General features: G+C 46.3%; 1 protein-coding gene across 1 annotated transcript in view; it reads right to left on the reverse strand.

The window, feature by feature from the left end:
- ttll7 (tubulin tyrosine ligase-like family, member 7) overlaps positions 1-19,307 on the reverse strand; it is a 184,824-nt gene that overhangs the window by 21,866 nt on the left and 143,651 nt on the right. Inside the window, exons 17-18 of the mRNA XM_041207843.1 lie at positions 19,215-19,295; positions 8,908-9,068 (exon numbers count right to left, since the gene is read on the reverse strand). Coding sequence (XP_041063777.1) covers positions 8,908-9,068; positions 19,215-19,295 — 242 coding nt within the window. The remainder of the gene's footprint in view (positions 1-8,907; positions 9,069-19,214; positions 19,296-19,307) is intronic.

A 19,307-nucleotide genomic window follows, 5' to 3' on the forward strand; every position in this document is an offset into this window, starting at 1 on the left:
CCTCTTGATTTTGAATACTTCAACCAAATCTCCACTCAGCCTTCTCTTCTTCAAGGATAACAGTCCCAACTTCAACAATCTATCTACGTAACTGAAGTTCCACATCCCTAGAACCATTGTTGTGAATGCTTCCTGCACTCTCTCTGATACTTTCACATTTTCCCTAAGGTGTGGCACCCAGAATTGGCTGCAATACTGAGGCTGAAACAGTATTTTATACAAGTTTAACATAACTTCCTCGCTTTTGCACCATATGCCCCTGTTAATAAAGCCTAGGATGCTGGATTTCATTGTTCCCGGTTACAATATTCACTATAACTGGCTGAGGCTCCTCAACATAACCCGACTGACCTGACACTCAGTGCATGCTAAAACATTACTGCCCTTGCTTTCCATCCACATTTTCCAGTAGTGCTGGCCAGACGGCAATCATGAATGGTAACCATGCCAATTTGGTTTTTCTCCTTAACCCAAAAGCACCAAGGCCATTTGTAGATGGACAAGGGCAGCAGATGCATGGAAACAATACGACCTGCAAGTTCCCCTTCAACTCACTCACCTTGGACTTGGAACTTGGAACTATATCGCCGTTCCTTCACTGTCGCTGGGTCAAAATCCTGGAGCTCCCTCCCTAATGGCACTGTACCGACACCACATGGACTGCAGTTCAAGATGGTGACTCCCCATCACCTTCTCAAGGACAACTGATGTTGGCCTAGCCAGAATGTTAACATCCCATGAATGAATAACTTTTTAAAAGTCATCCCAATTAGGAGTGGATTATCCCAGTGCCTCAGATGCATATGAGAAACTTGGCCTGTCCTTGAACAAAACTCATATCGACCCACATCTGGTCAGCCAAATATTCCAGCTCCCACATATGTTGAAGGAAAGACTCTGGAATATGTTGAGTGCTTCCCATTCCTTCGCAGCTACTTCTCTCAAAAGGCCACTATTGACGAGGTGATCCAACATCAACTCAGCTGCACATGCTCAGCCTCCTACAAACTATGGCAGAAAGCATCTGATAACAAAGACCTCCACAAGTCAAGAGAACTCCTCGTGTACAGAGCAGTTGTCATCACCACACCCCTGCACTGCAGCGAGAGTCGGACCGTGGATTAGCGACACATTTGAGTGCTGGAGAAATTCCATCAGTGATGACCCCATTGCATCCTCCAGACACAATGGGAAGACTGTCAAACAAATGCTAGTGTCCTTATTGGAGACAGCTGCACAAGCATTCAGGCAGAACTCCTGCAAAATCAACTTCGATGGACTGGACACAAGTCTGGGTGGCCAAAAACATTTCCCCTGCCAGGTCCTGTTTTCCCAGCTCTTCCAGGGAAGGACAAAGTAAATACTTCAGACACCTCCCATAGTGGGGAACCCCAATGGGGATCGGTGTTGGGTCCCTTGCTGTTTGTGGTAGATATAAATGATTTAGACTTGAATGTAGGAGGGTTGATCAGTAAGTTCGTGAATGACATGAAAATTGATGGGGTGGTAAATAGTGAGGAGGATAGCCTTAAATTACAGGAGGATATGGACAGGCTGGTTAGATGGGCTGATCAGTGGCAAATGGAATTTAATCTGGATAAGTGTGAGGTGATGCAAATGGGCAGGGCAAACAAGGCATGGGAATACACGGTGAATGGTAGGACCCTGGGAAGTACTGAGGATCAGAGGGACCTTGGTGTGCATTTCCACTGGTCCCTTAAAGTAACAGGACAGGTAGATAAGGTGGTTAAAAAGGCATATGGGATACTTGCCTTTATTATGAGGCATAGATTATAAGAGAGGGAGGTTATGCTGGAACTGTATAAAACACTGATTAGGTCACAGCTAGAGTACTGCTGGAATCTGCATTATAGGGAGGATGTGATCGCACAAGAGAGAATGAAGAGGAGATTTACCAGGATTTGCCTGTGCTGGAGAGTTTTAGTTATGAGGAGAGATTGGATAGACTGGGGTTATTTTCCCTGGAGCAGAGGAGATTGAGGGGGGACATGATTGAGGTGTATAAAATTATAAGGGGCATAGAGAGGGTAGACAGGAAGGAGCTTTTCCCCTTGGTGGAGGGATCAATAACCAGGGGGCATAGATTTAAGGTAAGGGGCAGGAGGTTTAAAGGGGATGTGAGGAAGAATTTATTCACCTAGAGGGTGGTGGGAATCTGGAACTCACTACCTAAAAGGGTAGAGGCAGAAACCCTCACAACATTTAATAAGTATTTGGATGTGCACTTGCGATGCCATGGCATACAAAGCTATGGGCCTAGTGCTGGAAAATAGGATTAGATTAGTTAGGTACTTGTTTGACCAGTGCAGACTCGATGGGCCGAAAGGCCTTTTGTGCACTGTAGACCTCTATGACTCTGACTTTGAAGCTCTCCTTGAAGCGCAGCAACATTGACATTGATGACTAGGAGGTGTTTGCTAACACTCATTCAAAATGGCAACAACTAGTCTATCAGAGATGCATCACACTGAATCACAACGGTTTAACGATGAGGCAGAGTGGCAGCAGAGAAGGAAATAAAAGGAGGTAAATCCTGCACTCTGGATCTCACTACCTCATGGGACAAAAACAAAAACAGAATTACCTGGAAAAACTCAGCAGGTCTGGCAGCATCGGCGGAGAAGAAAAGAGTTGACGTTTCGAGTCCTCATGACCCTTCGACAGAACTTGAGTTCGAGTCCAAGAAAGAGTTGAAATATAAGCTGGTTTAAGGTGTGTGTGTGGGGGGCGGAGAGAAGGAGAGAGAGAGAGAAGTGGAGTGGGGGTGTGGTTGTAGGGACAAACAAGCAGTGATAGAAGCAGATCATCAAAAGATGTCAACAACAAAAGAACAAAAGAACACATAGGTGTTAAAGTTAAAGTTGGTGATATTATCTAAACGAATGTGCTAATTAAGAATGGATGGTAGGGCACTCAAGGTATAGCTCTAGTGGGGGTGGGGAGAGCATAAAAGATTTTAAAAAATTTTTTTAAAAATAATGGAAATAGGTGGGAAAAGGAAAATCTATATAATTTATTGGAAAAAAAAAGGAAGGGGGAAACAGAAAGGGGGTGGGGATGGGGGAGGAAGCTCACGACCTAAAGTTCTTGAATTCAATATTCAGTCTGGAAGGCTGTAAAGTGCCTAGTCGGAAGATGAGGTGCTGTTCCTCCAGTTTGCGTTGGGCTTCACTGGAACAATGCAGCAAGCCAAGGACAGACATGTGGGCAAGAGAGCAGGGTGGAGTGTTAAAATGGCAAGCGACAGGGAGGTTTGGGTCATTCTTGCGGACAGACCGCAGGTATTCTGAAAAGTGGTCGCCCAGTTTACGTTTGGTCTCTCCAATGCAGAGGAGACCACATTGGGAGCAACGAATGCAGTAGACTAAGTTGGGGGAAATGCAAGTGAAATGCTGCTTCACTTGAAAGGAGTGTTTGGGTCCTTGGACGGTGAGGAGAGAGGAAGTGAAGGGGCAGGTGTTGCATCTTTTGCGTGGGCATGGGGTGGTGCCATAGGAGGGGGTTGAGGTGTAGGGGGTGATGGAGGAGTGGACCAGGGTGTCCCGGAGGGAGCGATCCCTACGGAATGCCGATAAGGGGAGGGTGAAGGGAAGATGTGTTTGGTGGTGGCATCATGCTGGAGTTGGCGGAAATGGCGGAGGATGATCCTTTGAATGCGGAGGCTGGTGGGGTGATAAGTGAGGACAAGGGGGACCCTATCATGTTTCTGGGAGGGAGGAGAAGGCGTGAGGGCGGATGCGCGGGAGATGGGCCGGACACGGTTGAGGGCCCTGTCAACGACCGTGGGTGGAAAACCTCGGTTAAGGAAGAAGGAGGACATGCCAGAGGAACTGTTTTTGAAGGTAGCATCATCGGAACAGATGCGATGGAGGCGAAGGAACTGAGAGAATGGGATGGAGTCCTTACAGGAAGCGGGGTGTGAGGAGCTGTAGTCGAGATAGCTGTGGGAGTCGGTGGGTTTGTAATGGATATTGGTGGACAGTCTATCACCAGAGATTGAGACAGAGAGGTCAAGGAAGGGAAGGGAAGTGTCAGAGATGGACCACATGAAAATGATGGAGGGGTGGAGATTGGAAGCAAAATTAATAAATTTTTCCAAGTCCCGATGAGAGCATGAAGCGGCACCGAAGTAATCATCGATGTACCGGAGAAAGAATTGTGGAAGGGGGCCGGAGTAGGACTGGAACAAGGAATGTTCCACATACCCCATAAAGAGACAGGCATAGCTGGGGCCCATGCGGGTACCCATAGCCACACCTTTTATTTGGAGGAAGTGAGAGGAGTTGAAGGAGAAATTGTTCAGCGTGAGAACAAGTTCAGCCAGACGGAGGAGAGTAGTGGTGGATGGGGATTGTTCTGGCCTCTGTTCGAGGAAGAAGCTAAGGGCCCTCAGACCATCCTGGTGGGGAATGGAGGTGTAGAGGGGTTGGACGTCCATGGTGAAGAGGAAGCGGTTGGGGCTAGGGAACTGGAAATTGTTGATGTGACGTAAGGTGTCAGAGGAATCACGGATGTAGGTGGGAAGGGACTGGACAAGGGGAGAGAGAAGGGAGTCAAGATAACGAGAAATTAGTTCTGTGGGGCAGGAGCAAGCTGAGACGATCGGTCTACCGGGGCAGTTCTGTTTGTGGATTTTGGGTGGGAGATAGAAGCGGGCCGTCCGAGGTTGGGCGACTATCAGGTTGGAAGCTGTGGGAGGGAGATCCCCAGAGGAGATGAGGTCAGTGGCAGTCCTGGAAACAATGGCTTGATGTTCAGTGGTGGGGTCATGGTCCAGGGAGAGGTAGGAGGAAGTGTCTGCGAGTTGACGCTCAGCCTCTGCGAGGTAGAGGTCAGTGCGCCAGACAACAACAGCACCACCCTTGTCAGTGGGTTTGATGACAATGTCAGGGTTGGACCTGAGAGAATGGAGTGCAGTAAGTTCAGAGAGAGACAGGTTAGAATGGGTGAGAGGAGCAGAGAAATTGAGACGACTAATGTCGCGCCGACAGTTGTCAATGAAAAGATCAAGAGAAGGTAAGAATCCAGGTGGAGGGAGAATATTGGAGATGGGTAAAAGGATCCGTTGAACTGGGAGAGGACTCCTGCCCAAAGAAGTGAGCCCGGAGACGAAGACGGCGGAAGAAGAGTTCAGTATCATGCCGAGCCCGAAATTCATTGAGGTGAGGGCGTAAGGGTATGAAACTAAGTCCTTTTCTGAGCACTGAACGTTCAGCATCGGAGAGGGGAAGGTCAGGGGGTATAGTGAATACACGGCTGGGGTTGGGATTGGAAGATGGGGTGGGGACGGAGGGACAGGCAGGGGTGGAGGGTCCTAGATGGGTGTTGGTGTCGATGAGTTGTTGGAGCTTGCGTTGCTTAGCACTTGAGAGAAAGAGAAAAGGTTTCTTGTTGGGGCGTCGGATGAGCCGAAGGATAAAATGAAACTGGGGGCACGCGCAGCTTTGAAAAAGGGTACGGCGGTGCTGCTGGAGGGAGAGGTCGAGTGTGTTCATATGGCGGCGCATGGCACTGAGTGTGGATCTCAGAATGTGACGGGAACAGCAATCCGAGAAACATTTTATGTCCCAGAGATATCTGTAATCCTGGGTGGGTTCGAAACATGAGGGGTGGAATTTCAGTTGAAATCCACGTGGGGTAAGTCAGAGATGGAGACAGTCACTGAGAAAGGAGATATGGCTGTGAAAGCGGGTTTTAATAAACACCTTGTCAAACACCAGGAGGGAAATGGAAAGCAAGGAAGGTGAGCAAGGCAAAAGAGAGGAACAGAAATCTTGTCGCAGAAAAGAACAGAACTTCTTCAAGGAGGTAGGCATTTCTTGAAGAGCAGTGGCAGTCAATTAAACACAGAGATAAAAACAAAAAAACTGCGGATGCTGGAAATCCAAAACAAAAACAAAAACAGTCGAAGGGTCATGAGGACTCAAAACGTCAACTCTTTTCTTCTCCGCCAATGCTGCCAGACCTGCTGAGATTTTTCCAGGTAATTCTGTTTTTGTTTTTGTTTTGGATTTCCAGCATCCGCAGTTTTTTTGTTTTTACCTCATGGGACATCCTGCCTCACGTTCCCAAACATCTGTGGGCCTAGAATCGGTCTGTTCAGTTACATGGATTGTTTTAACATTGCTGAATCCCCCACAATCAACATCCTGGGGGTCACCATTGACCAGAAACTGACCTGGACTAGCCATATAATTACTGTGGCTACAAGAGCAGGTCAGAGGCTAGGAATCGTGAGACAATTAACTCACCTCCTGACTCTCCAAAGCCTGTCCACCATCTACAAGGCGGAAATCAGGAATGTGATGGAATACTCTCCACTTGCCTGGATAAGTGCAGCTCCCACAACACTCAAGAAGCTTGACACCATCCAGAAAAAGCAACTCACTTGATTGGCGCCTCATCCAAACATTCACTCCCTCCACCACCGACGCACAGTAGCAGCAGCGTGTACCAACTACAAAACGCACCACAGGAACTCACCAAACCTCCTTAGACAGCATCTTCCAAACCTACAACCACTACCATCTAGAAGGACAAGGGCAGCTGACACATGGGGAACACCACCACCTGGAAGTTCCCCTCCAGGTCACTCACCATCCTAACTTGGAAATATATCACCGTTCCTCCACTGTCGCTGGGTCAAAAGCCTGGAATTTCCTCCCTAACAGCACTGTGGGTGTACTTAAACCACATGGACTGCAGAGGTTCAAGAAGGCAACTCACCACCACCTTCTCAAGGGCAATTAGGCAAGGGCAATAAATTCTGGACTAGCCAGTGACACCCACATCCCATAAAATGAATTTTCAAAAATGAAGATCCATGTCAGAAACACATGACCCTAAGTAGACATCATCCTCGAATCGAGGGACAGCTGACTACAACGATGACCTCAGCACATTTGTAGATTCTGGCATTTCTGACATGGATTGATCAGGATATAAGGCAGCAGGAGCAGAATGCTCAGCTTAATGCTGCTCTGTCTTTTAATTAGATCATGGCTGATCCATATCATAACTCCACCGATGCCAACCTGGTCCCATATCCCTCAAATATTATTCTGGAATGATGGATACTGGACCAAGCTTTTTCCCACTAGGACCTAGAGAGATCAGAGCCAGTGACAGCATCCTGTGTTATAACAAAGATCAACAACACATGGGCAGCACAACAAATACTACAGCTTCTATTGTCGAGGGTTGGGGATTGAGGGCAGTGAGATGGAAGACAGATTTCTGCAACTAGACTTCAACTTAACATTGCATTTTCTTACATCTTTCCTGCAATTGATTAAGCTAAATCTCAGTACTTCATTCCAGCAGGAGGCACTGACCAAGGTATTCATTTTTCCCTATGCAAGAAGATCTGGATGCCACACTTCAGGAAGGAGGTGAAGGTATTGGAAAGGGTGCAGAAAAGATTCACGAGAATGGTTCCAGGGATGAGAGCTTCAGTTATGAAAATAGATTGGAGAAGTTGGGACTGTTTTCCTTGAAGGAAAAAGGGGGCTGAGAGAAGATTTGATAAAGGTATTCAAAATCATGAGGGATCTGGACAGAGTAGATAGGGAGAAACTGTTCGCATTGCTGGAAGGATTGAGAACAAGAGGATGCAGGTTTGAGGTAATTGGCAAAAGAAGCAATGGCGACATGAGGAAAAGCTTTTTCACACAGCGAGTTGTTGGGATCTGGAAGGCACTGCCTGAGAGTTTGGTGGAGACAGTTCAATTGAGGGTTTCAAAAGGAAATTGTATTATCATATGAAAAGGAGTAATGGGCAGGGTTATGGGAGAAGCCTGGGGAGTGGCACTAGGTGAATTGCACCTTCGCAGAGCCAGTGCAGACACAATGGGCCAAATGGCCTCCTCTGTGCTGTAACCATTCTGGAGTCTCCAGCACTTAAAGATCAATCTTCTGGACACTGCACCCCCTGGAGTAAAATTATTAGGAGAATTTAAAAATGCTCATTTTTTTTTACCATTTTCCTTGAACACTTTCATTTATTTATTATTTATAAAAATATTGAAGATGGAGCAAAAGGCTGTTTGACTGTCAGTCAGGAAGCATCCAGCTGGCTACTGGAGAGGTTGCTCGTCGGCCAATTGGCTGGAGAAGGTGGAATGCCGTGAGGATAGACATGTCAGGCAACCAATAACAGGAGCTGGATGGGGGAGGCAGGATGACCATGTGAGGGTACCTCCAGGAATACAGCTGGGGAGATGTTGGCACAGTGGTAATGTCACAGGACTAGGAAATCTAGGTTAATGCTACGGGACATAGGTTCAAATCCCATCCACAGCAGCTGGTGAAATTTAATTAATAAAATCTGGAATTTAAAGTTTATCTCATAAAACTCTCATCAATTGCTGTAAAAACCCATCTGGTTCACTAATGCCCTTTAGGGAAGGAAACCTGCTGTCTTTACCTGGCTTGGCCTGAATGTGTCTCCAGATCCACAGCAATGGCATTGACTCTTAACTGCCCTCTGAAATGGCCTTGCTGTTCAAGGGCATTTAGGGATGGGCAACAAGTGCTGGCCTTGCCAGCGATACTCATGTCCCATCGAAGAATAAAAATAGCATCCAACCAGAGTTGCAACCCCTGGCACTGTAGTGCATTTTTCTCCTATTCAATTTTTAATTTACTACAATTAAAGGAAGGCCAAAAGGCGTTCAGGGTAGAATTGTCAATTGCTGGAGACTGAATATGAATAGTCAGTGTGCTTGCATTACATTTCTGTATACATGGTTTTTAACACTCTTTCTTTTCGAAGCCCATGAGTTGTCAGCCGATTGATCATCTGCTTCACCGATCTGAACTTCGACCCTACTTTTGGTCCAAAAACTGGATGGGTTGCCAACGTTAAGTAAAATTTGCATTACCTACCCTGAATTGGAGAAACAGTTCCACAGCCCTTGCCCACGGCTCCAGAGCAAGCGGTTAAAAACCCGATTGAAGATGCGATACAGTCGGAGACTCTCAACGTCGTGAACCTTCCATACCCGCTGAAAGATGGAACGAATGTTGGTCCTCACAATATCCAACACCTGCAAGTTAATTCAGAAACACACAGATTAATCCTGTCTTACAGGGGGTCTTAGTGAAGGGACCTTTCTGAGAGACTAAGTTAGTGCAAAATCCTTTCTTTCTCATCGTTCCAGAATAGGTTGGACAGACGGGGCCTGTTTCCAATAGAGTTTATAAGAGTGAGGGGTGAGTTGATTGAAGTATATAAGATCCTGAACGGCCTTAACAAGGTGGATGTGGAAAGGATGTCTCTTCTTGTGGGTGAGTCCAGAACTAGGGGGCACTGTTTTAAAATTAGAGGTCGCCCTTATAGGACAGGAATGAGGAGAATATTTTCTCTGAGGGTTGTGTGACTTTGGAACCCTCTGACTCCGAAGGCAGCAGAGGTGGGGTCACTGAATATTTTTAAGGCAGTGGTAGACCCATTCGTTTGCCTAACAAGGATCTAAGGTTATCAGAGGAAGTTGGGAATGTGGAATTCCAAACACAAATAGATCAGCCATGATCTTATTGAATGGAGGAGCAGGCTCAAGGAGCTGAGTGGCCTATTGCTGCTCCTATTTCCTATGATCGTATGTTATGTTTGTATCATTCACTTCATCTTCTTGCCATTCTGACCCAGTGCTGTGATCCTTCAGTCTATGGGGCAGCTGTGTGGGAGCAGACAATGGGTTGGAATGCTAAATTATGTACCTTAAGATGTTCTCAATGCCATTTCGCATTTGGAACAGGTTTGGTGGCCATTGCTGAGGAAAGTGGAAGGCAGTTTCAGTTACCAGTTTTACACAAAGTGCAGGTTAGGGTGGTAGGCTGATGTTATCAGTGCATACCTCTGACATGAGACCTCGCCAGCTAGGAGCAGGAGATTTTAGAATTCTCACCTTGCTCTTATTTCTCATCTACACTCTGTCCCTTGGTGACAACCTTTACATGGAAGCTGGTGATTTCCAGCTTTACCTCACCAGCACCTCTCTCAAACTCCTCCACAGTTGCTTAATTATCAGACAGCTTCCCTGACATCCAATACTGGATGAGCAGAAATTTCCTCCATTTAAATATTGGACAGATCATGACTGTTTCCGGTCCCTGCTCCAAACTCCCTTTCCTGAGCTATCAACTCCATCTCGGTGGACACTGTCTGAGACTAAATCAAACAGTTTGCAAACTTGGTGTCCTATTTGACCCTGAGGTGAGCTTACAACCACATATTTGTGCCATCACTAAGACTGCCTTTCCCTATCTCTGTGGCATTGCCCAACTTTGCCCCCACCCCACCTCAGCTCATCATTTGCTGAAACCCTCATTTATGCCTCCGTTACCGCTAGAGTCGACTATTCTAATGCTCCCCTGGCTGGTCTCCCACATTCTACCTTCAATAAACTTGAATTAATCCAAACCCTGCTGCCCAGGTCTTAACTCGCTCCCATTCCCCTATCACCCTTGTGCTCACTGTTCTGCATTGATTCCCTGTCAAGCAATGCCTTGATTTTAAAATTCTCATCCTTCTCCGGCCTTGCCCCTCCCTGATACTGTAACCTCCTCCTGTCTCACGACCCTCCGGAATCTCAGTGCTCCTTTAATTCCAGCCTCTGGAGTGTCCCCGATTTTAATTGCTTCACCATTGGTAGTTGTGTTTTCAGTTGCCTAGGGCCTAAGCTCTGGAAGACGTTCCCTAAATCTCTTTGCCTCTTTACCTTGCTTTCCTCCTATTAGGCTCCAACAATCGGTGTCATTGACAGCCTCAGATAATGAGGTTCTGACCTAGAGTACCTAATGCACCAAGAGTGCCATTTGTACATTTTCTATTCTGTCACCTCCAATGACTGAGATGGCACATTGGCTCTGAACTAAAGACTACAGCCTGAGCTGACACTGGCTCCACACCGCAGGCAGAAGGAGCTCTCTTTACAACCAGCGCTGGATCTGAGTACAGGGCCTCAGGGTTGAAAGGGGAGTGTTTAACATATTGTTCCACCAACTTCTGCAAACCACATAACAATTAACATTAGCGATTCTGTTGCCACTCAGCCATTTCGTACGATCTCTTACTTTCTCAGAGACATTAATTTGGCACAGATCTATTATACAACGAAATAGGACCTGGACGATCCCTGGGATAACTCCAGAGTTGCTTGTGAAGAATAACAAAGGCCCAGAGAGTAACTTGTTGGAATGGTATTCCAGCAAGGAATCCAGGACAGGAGGGGGAAGGGAACAAATTAGCAAGATAAAATGAGAAAGATGAAATAAAACATATTTTAAGTACAAAGTCGCCATCTTAAATGGCCAATACACAAACAAATGTCATCATATGTCAGCTTAGAAGGTAGCAGTCATAACTCTGAGTCATAAAATTGTTGGTTTTTAGTCAGTGAGTCACTGTGATCTGGAATGAACTGCCTGAAAGAGAGGTGGAAGCAGAGTCAAGAACAAATTTCCAGAGGGAATTGGATAACTACCTGAAAAGGAAAACTTTGTAGTGCTGCGGGCAAAGAGTTAGGGGGTGGGGCTAATTGGTTAGATCTTTCAAAGGGCAGGCACAGGCATGATGGGTAGAATAGCCTCCTTCCATGCTGGGTAATTGCCCTTCTCCAGGATTTGAGCGTACACTGTAGACAGACACTTCAGGGCGGCACAGAGGGAAGGCTGCATTGTCAGATGGAATATTGAATGGGCACATGTGAAAGATCTCCGGGTACTTCAGAAGGGAGTTCTCCTGCTGTCCTTAGCCAGCATCAGCTCAACCAGCCGTTTAGCTGACAGCTGCTCGTGGGGCCTCACTGCTGTGTTTGCCTATAATAAAAACGTTGAAAGTAATCAACTGGCTCTGAAGAGCTTTATAACACCCTGAGGATGTGATAGGTGCCATGTAAATTCAAGTCTTGCTGTACCAAACAAAGCCCTAAACAGGTTCTGAAAATCAGGGGAAGCATTTTGCCGTTGGTGAGCAGGGGACGGGGCCTGCTCGCCGATGCGTAAAATGACGCAGGATGACGTCAGATGGAACCCCCGACATCATCCCGCCCCATTAAATTTTCAGGAAGGCGGGGGCGCAGCAAAATCAGCGGCCGGCCTGCCGACCTGTCAATGGCCAATTGAGGCCATTGACAGGATCATTTAAACAATTAAAGGACCTGCCCGTCCAACCTTAAGGTTAGCAAACAGGCCAGGAGCCCCGGCGGCAAATAGAGAAAACATGAAACCTCATCCAGCGGCGGGATGAGGCTTCATGTAGGGTGTTAAAAATTGTAATAAAGTCAATCTGTAAATTATGAACATGTCCCATCTCATGTGACATTGTCACATGAGGGGGACATGTTAGGGAATTTTTCTTCCCTACTTTTAATATTGTTAAAGGTGTCAGCGATCTCCCTGAGGCTGCACTTAGCCTCAGGGAGATGTGCGCTCGCTCGTGCGCATGCGCGGAAGAGTGCACTCTTGCTTTTAGGGAACCCGCCGGACGTCACTCTGGGCGGGCGTTAATTGGCCCGCCCACGTAAAATGGCGGTGTGGCCCGCTTCTCCGGCGTGGATCGGCTCCCTGCCCGCCGGAGATTGGGTCAGGCCGCCCACCCGACAGGCAGAGAATTCTGCCCCAGGTCTTTGTAATGAAGGGTAATATTGACCCTTCCACCCTTGCAATGATTACAACACTTTCAGCTGAGGTAGGGAACTACACGACCCTGCTGTGAGCAATGATATTTCCTTATGTTTTATCCCAAAACTGCTCTGAAAAAGAGAAGTGGAAAAATTATCACACCAACAGCACTGATAGTGAAAGCTTGTTGAGATGGAAGGAATATTCTGTCTTGCATTTCAGTCAATGCAGACAGAAAATATTGAAATGTTCATTGCGAACAATTCCAAGCGTCATGATATTCAATTTTGTGTTCAATCTTGCAAGCTGTCAATGATGAGAAATGGCATAAGGATTTACCTCAGAGTGTGATTCAGTTGCTCACCAATGCCCTAGTCTTCATGCATTGTCAAATTGACACTCATCCATTTTCATATAAGGAGTCATATTCCATATTTTGAAATTCGAGTTACCTAACCTGAGAACATCCAATGACGAGCGGGATATCAGGAGGTGGGTATCATATTTGAACCCAACCTTGTTCATACGGATCGAAAATCTTGCAGAGCCCAAAGCAGACAATAGCAGCGATGACATGCAAAGAACATCAATTCCAGGTTTCCCTCTAAGTCAAACACCTTACTGAGCTGGGCAAGCACCAGTGTTCCTTCATAGCCACAGGGTCGATATCCAGCATCTCCCTGCCTAACACCTTCATGGCAGCACCATGGACTGCGGCAGTTCAAGAAGGCAGGCAACACCATCTTTGGGGGGTAACTAAGGATGGGCAATAAATGCAGCCTTGCTAATAGCATCTGAGCTCGCCATACATCCTTCCCCCGCAGGGAGTTTATTCAATAACAGCCCCTGCAACCTCAAATTCATGAGTTTCAAGAGAGATCACACTTGTGCTTAAAGGGGAAACTAACACCACAAATTCCAGACTCGGCCTATATTCCTCGGAGTTTAGAAGAATGAGAGGTGGTCTAATGGAAATGTATTAAAATTCTTAAGGGGTTTGACAGGACAGGCATTGGGAAAATGCTGCCCCTGACTGGGGAAGCCAGAACGTGGTGTCAGTCTTGGAAACAGGAGTCAACTATTTAGGACTAAGGGGAAGAACATTTCTTCACTCGAAGGTTTCCGAATCTTTGGTATTCTCTACTCCAGGGATGCACAGTCCTGGAGTATATGCAAGACAGAGATTGACAAGATGGTTGGGTATTTCAAAGGGAGACAGAGTGGTGTATTGGCTATGTCAAGTGGACTAGTAATTCAGAGGCCCAGGCTCATGTTCTGGGTACAAGGGTTCAAATCCCACCATGGCAGCTGATGGAATTTAAGTTCAATAAAAATCTGGAATTAAAAGTCTAATGAAGACCATGAAACCATTGTCAATTGTTGTAAAAACCCCTCTGGTTCACTAATGTCATTTAGGGAGGGAAATCTGCCATCCTTACCTTGTCTGGCCTACATGTGACTCCAGACCCACAGCAATGTGGGTGACTCTTAAAATGCCCTCTGAAATAGCCTAGCAAGCTCCTCGATTGTATCAAATTATTAAAAAGTCTCAGAGGAATGAAACTGGACGGAACTCCCTCCCTACCAGCACTGTGGGTGTACCTACACCACAGGGACTGCAGCAGTTCAAGAAGGCAGCTCACCACCACCTTCTCAGGGGCAATTATGAATGGGCAATAAATGCTGGCCTAGACAGCAAAGTCCACATTCCTTGAATGAACAAAAAAAAGAACCTGGAATTGAAAAGCTAGTCTCAGTAATGGTGACCATGAAACTATTGTCAATTGTCATAAAAACCTATCTAGTACACTGATGCCCTTTAGGGAAGGAAATCTGCCGTCCTTACCTGGTCTGGCCTACATGTGACTCCAGACCTACAGCAACGTGGTTGACTCTTAAATGCCCCTCTGAAATGGCTGAGCAAGCCACTCAGTTCGAGGGAAATTAGGGATGGGCTATAAATGCTGGCCTTGCCAGCACCGCCCACATCTCACGAAAGAATTTCTAAAAACTAAAGGAATTATGAGGGCAGTGCGGGAAGGTGGAGTTGAGGTAGAAGGTCAGTCATGATCTTGTGCGGCAGAGCAGACTTGAGGGGCTGAATGGCCCACTCCATCTCCCATTTCTTACATTTTTTTTTTACGCAGCAAATGGTTAGGATCTGGAATGCACTGCCTGCGAGTGTGGTGGAGGCAGAGTCAATTGAGGTTTCAAACGAGAATTGGATAGGCACCTGAAAGGATTTGCAGGGCTTCGGGGAAGGTGCAAGGGAGTGAGACTGGCTCTTTCAGAGAGCGGCATGAACGTAGCGGGCTGAATGGCTTCCTTCTGTGACCATTCTATGATTCTACAATTCCATTTATATAGTCTCTTTCATTACCTCAGAATATCCCAAAGTACTTTACAGGCATGGAGAGTTGGCAAACTTGTATGCCGCAAAATCTGTTGCAGTAAAAAAAACTCTGGCCGGCATTTTCCGGTCCCAGCCACAATACAGCACAGAAGGAGCTCATTCAGCCTATCATTCCTATGCTGGTTCTATGAAAGAGCTATCCAATCAGTCCCGCTCTCCCTGCCCTTTACCCATTCCCCTGCAAATAATACTGCATTTTCAAGAGCTTATCCAGTTCCCTTATATTGCTATTGAATCAGCTTCCATTCTCCTCTCAGGCAATGTGTGGTAGATTCTAACAACTCGATGCATTAAAAAAAATTCTCATCCCACCTCCAGTTCTTCTGGCAATTTTTGGATGATAAAAACCATTTTTAAAAATCTCCTCATTCACTAATGCCCCTCAGGGATCCAGTTGCTCCTGCCTGGTCTAACACTCAACCTCTTATGAGGTAGTCTTGCAAACCAGTGGGCTTAAACACCTTGAAGAAAATCAACCACTGCTTTCACACGGTGACTGCCACCTTGTCCATATTTCTCACCTAAATAATTTTTAAACATCCAATTTAAGAAAGAAAGACTTCCCTTTACGAAAAGCCTTTTCACAACCTCAAAAGATTCCCAAGTGCTTCACGGGCTAGTTAAGTTCTCCTGGAGCACAACTCCTGCTGTAACGTAGGAAACATGACTGCTGAATTGCGCACAGCAAGCTCCCACAAACAGTAATGTGATAATGAGCAGATAATCTGTGTTTTGGTTGTTGATGTTGGGTTGAGAGATAAATATTGGCCGGGATGCACTTCATCAAAATCATGCCGCGGGGCCTTTCATGTTCATGTGAAGAGGCCGGACAGGACTCCAGCACAAAACAATGCCCAAACATCACAACAGCAGCTGTTCCAGTTAACTGTGGAACACAGCCTTTTTATGTACACAACCTTCCATGTTCTTGATACTATTTCAGCAGCACATTAAAGTTTACTAGCTCCAATATAGCATCCAGATGTTGTGAACAGGAAACCGTGCAGCTTGAGCACAGAACCTTGTCTGCATTGTATTGAACCACAACTGATGATGCCTGGTTAACATCCTCATAAAAAAAAAACCCATGCCATTTGCCTTTATGCTGGGGGAGGAGGTACACTGAAGGGGAAGTGGATAATTACGACATTACTCTAAAACAACATCTTAAGCTCTTACTGATGGCGATAAGACCACTCAATTAAGCCGCAGGAGTGGCTGTGTCTCCTCAAACCTTTTCAGTTTAACTTCTGTCTCTCTGAAGGGTTCGCATGAGGAAAACCTTCCTCTGCATCTCCTTTAGGAAGCTACAATGCTTCCAAGAATGGTGCTGAAGACTAACAGCAGGCTCGCAAGTTCATTGTCACATTGAATCTGTTAAGTTGCTTATTTCTTTACACTGAGGATTAAATGCTTGACTGAAATGCCTCTATAATGCCTCATAAGATTTCTCCTCGTAACATATAATCTGCAGCATTTTTTTTTCCCCCCTCACGCTGTGTACACCCACAGACACAAGGGGCTGGATTTTTTCCCCCCCCTCACGCTGTGTACACCCACAGACACAAGGGGCTGGATTTTTTTCCCCCCCCCCCACGCTGTGTACACCCACATACACAAGGGGCTGGATTTTTATTGCCTTGGAGGCGGGAAACTCAAGTTGGGAAATCTCCCAACTCAGCAGCGCCATCACCACGGGAATGCCCCTGCACGAGTTTCATTCTGGGGCGGGGCGTGATCGAGTTGGGCCTGCTGACTCTGGAGGCTGGCGAGTGCTGAGGCAAGCTGGTTAGAAGGCCCGCCCCGGTTCTCCGAAACTTTGGCCCAGTTTTATAAGTGGGCTATTAGGCCCTCTGGCCCTCGCCCCTTTGCTGTGTCATAATACTCCATGCCACCTTCATACCCCCCCACGCTACTTCTATGCCCTCCCATACCCCCATTCCACCACTATGCCACCTCAAACCTCCCCCACCCCCCAACCCTTCTAACAACCTAAGAAAGCTCTCACTCATACAGACCTGATACTGGAAATGACCTCGCACTCATGAAACCTATTGAAACTACAGGAATAAATGGAAATGTTTTTTGCTAAACTACAGCAGATCAAACCATGCACACTAGCAGCAGGTGTTTGATCTTTTTTTACTCTGACAGCCACAACCTGCCTTTCATTTTTTTCATTTTTAAAGACTTGGGGATTTAAATAACTTCAGACCATGACGCTCAAACGGACCTTTCTCCACCCTTCAAGAGTGTTTGCACCTCCTCCATAAATTCATGACTCCCACACCACGGGCTAAGGCCCTTGGAGCAGTGAAAATGGGGCCTGTTTGAACTTGGCATTGATTTCAAACGGTTAGCTGCTCAGTGCGGCTTTCCCACCCTGGGAGATTCAGGCCCCATCCCCCACCCCTCCCCCTCGCCAGCAAAAGTGGGATCTGCAGGAAATGGGACAGGACTTCTGCATCTGAGTCCCAGCTGCCATCTTTAAAGGACTCCGGAGTTGGCCCGACTTCCAGAAAATCTGGCCCATGAAATCCCCCCATATTGGCCTCTGAAAGTCCCATGCCTCTATGTATATACTGCACCGACTCATGACATGTTAATGATATATGTACCTGGGACCCCCAGTCTCTTTGGGCCTCCGCTGTTTCCAGCTTCTCACCATTCAGAAAGTACTCCTGTTCTATTTTAGACCCAAAGTAAATGACCTCGCATTTGCCTATATTTGAATCCATTTGCCAAAGTTTTAGGCATTCGCTTAATCTACCTTCATAATGTTGTGTTTCCACCTACACTGTTTACACTGTTGCCCACCTTTGTGACATCAGAAAATTTGAATATTTGGCTTTCTATCCCACCATCCAAGTCGTTACTAAGTAAGGTGAACAGTTGAGGCCCCAGCCATCGCAGATCCTCGTAGGACAGTCACATCCTGTTCATTATCCCCACCCTCTGCTTCAGTGGTTATCTCACTGGAAAAGCAACCCAAAGAATTTGAATGCAATTTTTTCTTCAAATCTGGAGATGGCGGTAGTAATGTGACCATGAAGCTGTGGGATTGCCCTAAAAGCTTAACGGGTTCACTAGCGCCCTTTAGAAGGTTACCTGCCGTCCATATCCAGTCTGGTCTCTCTAGTTGGCTTCTAATTGCCATCTGAAGTGACATAGCAAGGGTCTCAGTTGTATCAAACTGCTACAAAGAAGGTGGCTCAGATTCAAATGCCAAACAAGGTGCACACCAGAGATGCCCACATCCAGAGATTTTGTTTTAAATGCATAGTAAAGGTTCCTCCAACTGCCTGAATAACGTGCTAAAGCCAAACATAAAACAATTAATAAAAGCTTCCTCATATATTCCTAAAGATAGCCATAGGCATGATTCTACTGAGAAGCTGATAATTATCTGTGCTATTTTTCCGTGCAGTCAGTTCTGCTATATTATTATGGTGTTTCATCTTCTGCTCTCTAACCTTTCCAACTCCATTCACACACATACACACCAGGCAACTGGAAGAATCAAAAGACAGAAGCGGCCGCCTGCTCGTTCATGCAAGTTTCTACAGGGAGTGGGCAGGAGACGGCTCATGCAATCGAGACAATCTAGAAAAGTGATTGTGGTCTAATGTAGAAAGATAGAGCTAGATGTAAAGAATTCCATCCCTTTCACTTTTTTTATTATTACTGCTCATCAAAGCAAGGGATCCTGGTGTTTTGCAATGGAACACTTTAACTTCCATCACCCAGTGTTAGTAAAGAGCTCCAAGGTCAGGTACGGCAATGGTTAGATTGTGGTGTGTGCTTGTGATATTTTCACTCTGAAAGAGCAAAGAAAGGTCAGCGTGTGGGGTCAAAAATAGTCGATACCTTTCTGAGGCAGGTTCTTGGGACAGCGCAAAGGGAAAGCTTCATTCAATATCTAACCATTGCCGTACCTGACCTTGGAGCTCTTACTGACACTGGGTGATGGAAGTTAAAGTGTTCCATTGCAAAACACCAGGATCCCTTGCTTTGATGAGCAGTAAGAAAAAAAATGAAGGGATGGAAGTCTTTAAATTTAGCTCAACCTTTCTACATTAGGATCTGAATGAAGGCTACTTCAATTCCATCTGATTGCAGGGCTTACCATACCTTTGGAAGTGATATAACCACTTACCTTACGCTGCTTTGTGGAGTCCAGTTTAACTAGCCAGTAAGAAGCCACTTTTGGTTTGTGATACTTCCAGTTGTCTAGTATCTGTGAACAGAA

This window comes from Carcharodon carcharias, chromosome 16 (assembly GCF_017639515.1).
Source record: "Carcharodon carcharias isolate sCarCar2 chromosome 16, sCarCar2.pri, whole genome shotgun sequence".
Lineage (NCBI taxonomy): Eukaryota > Metazoa > Chordata > Chondrichthyes > Lamniformes > Lamnidae > Carcharodon > Carcharodon carcharias.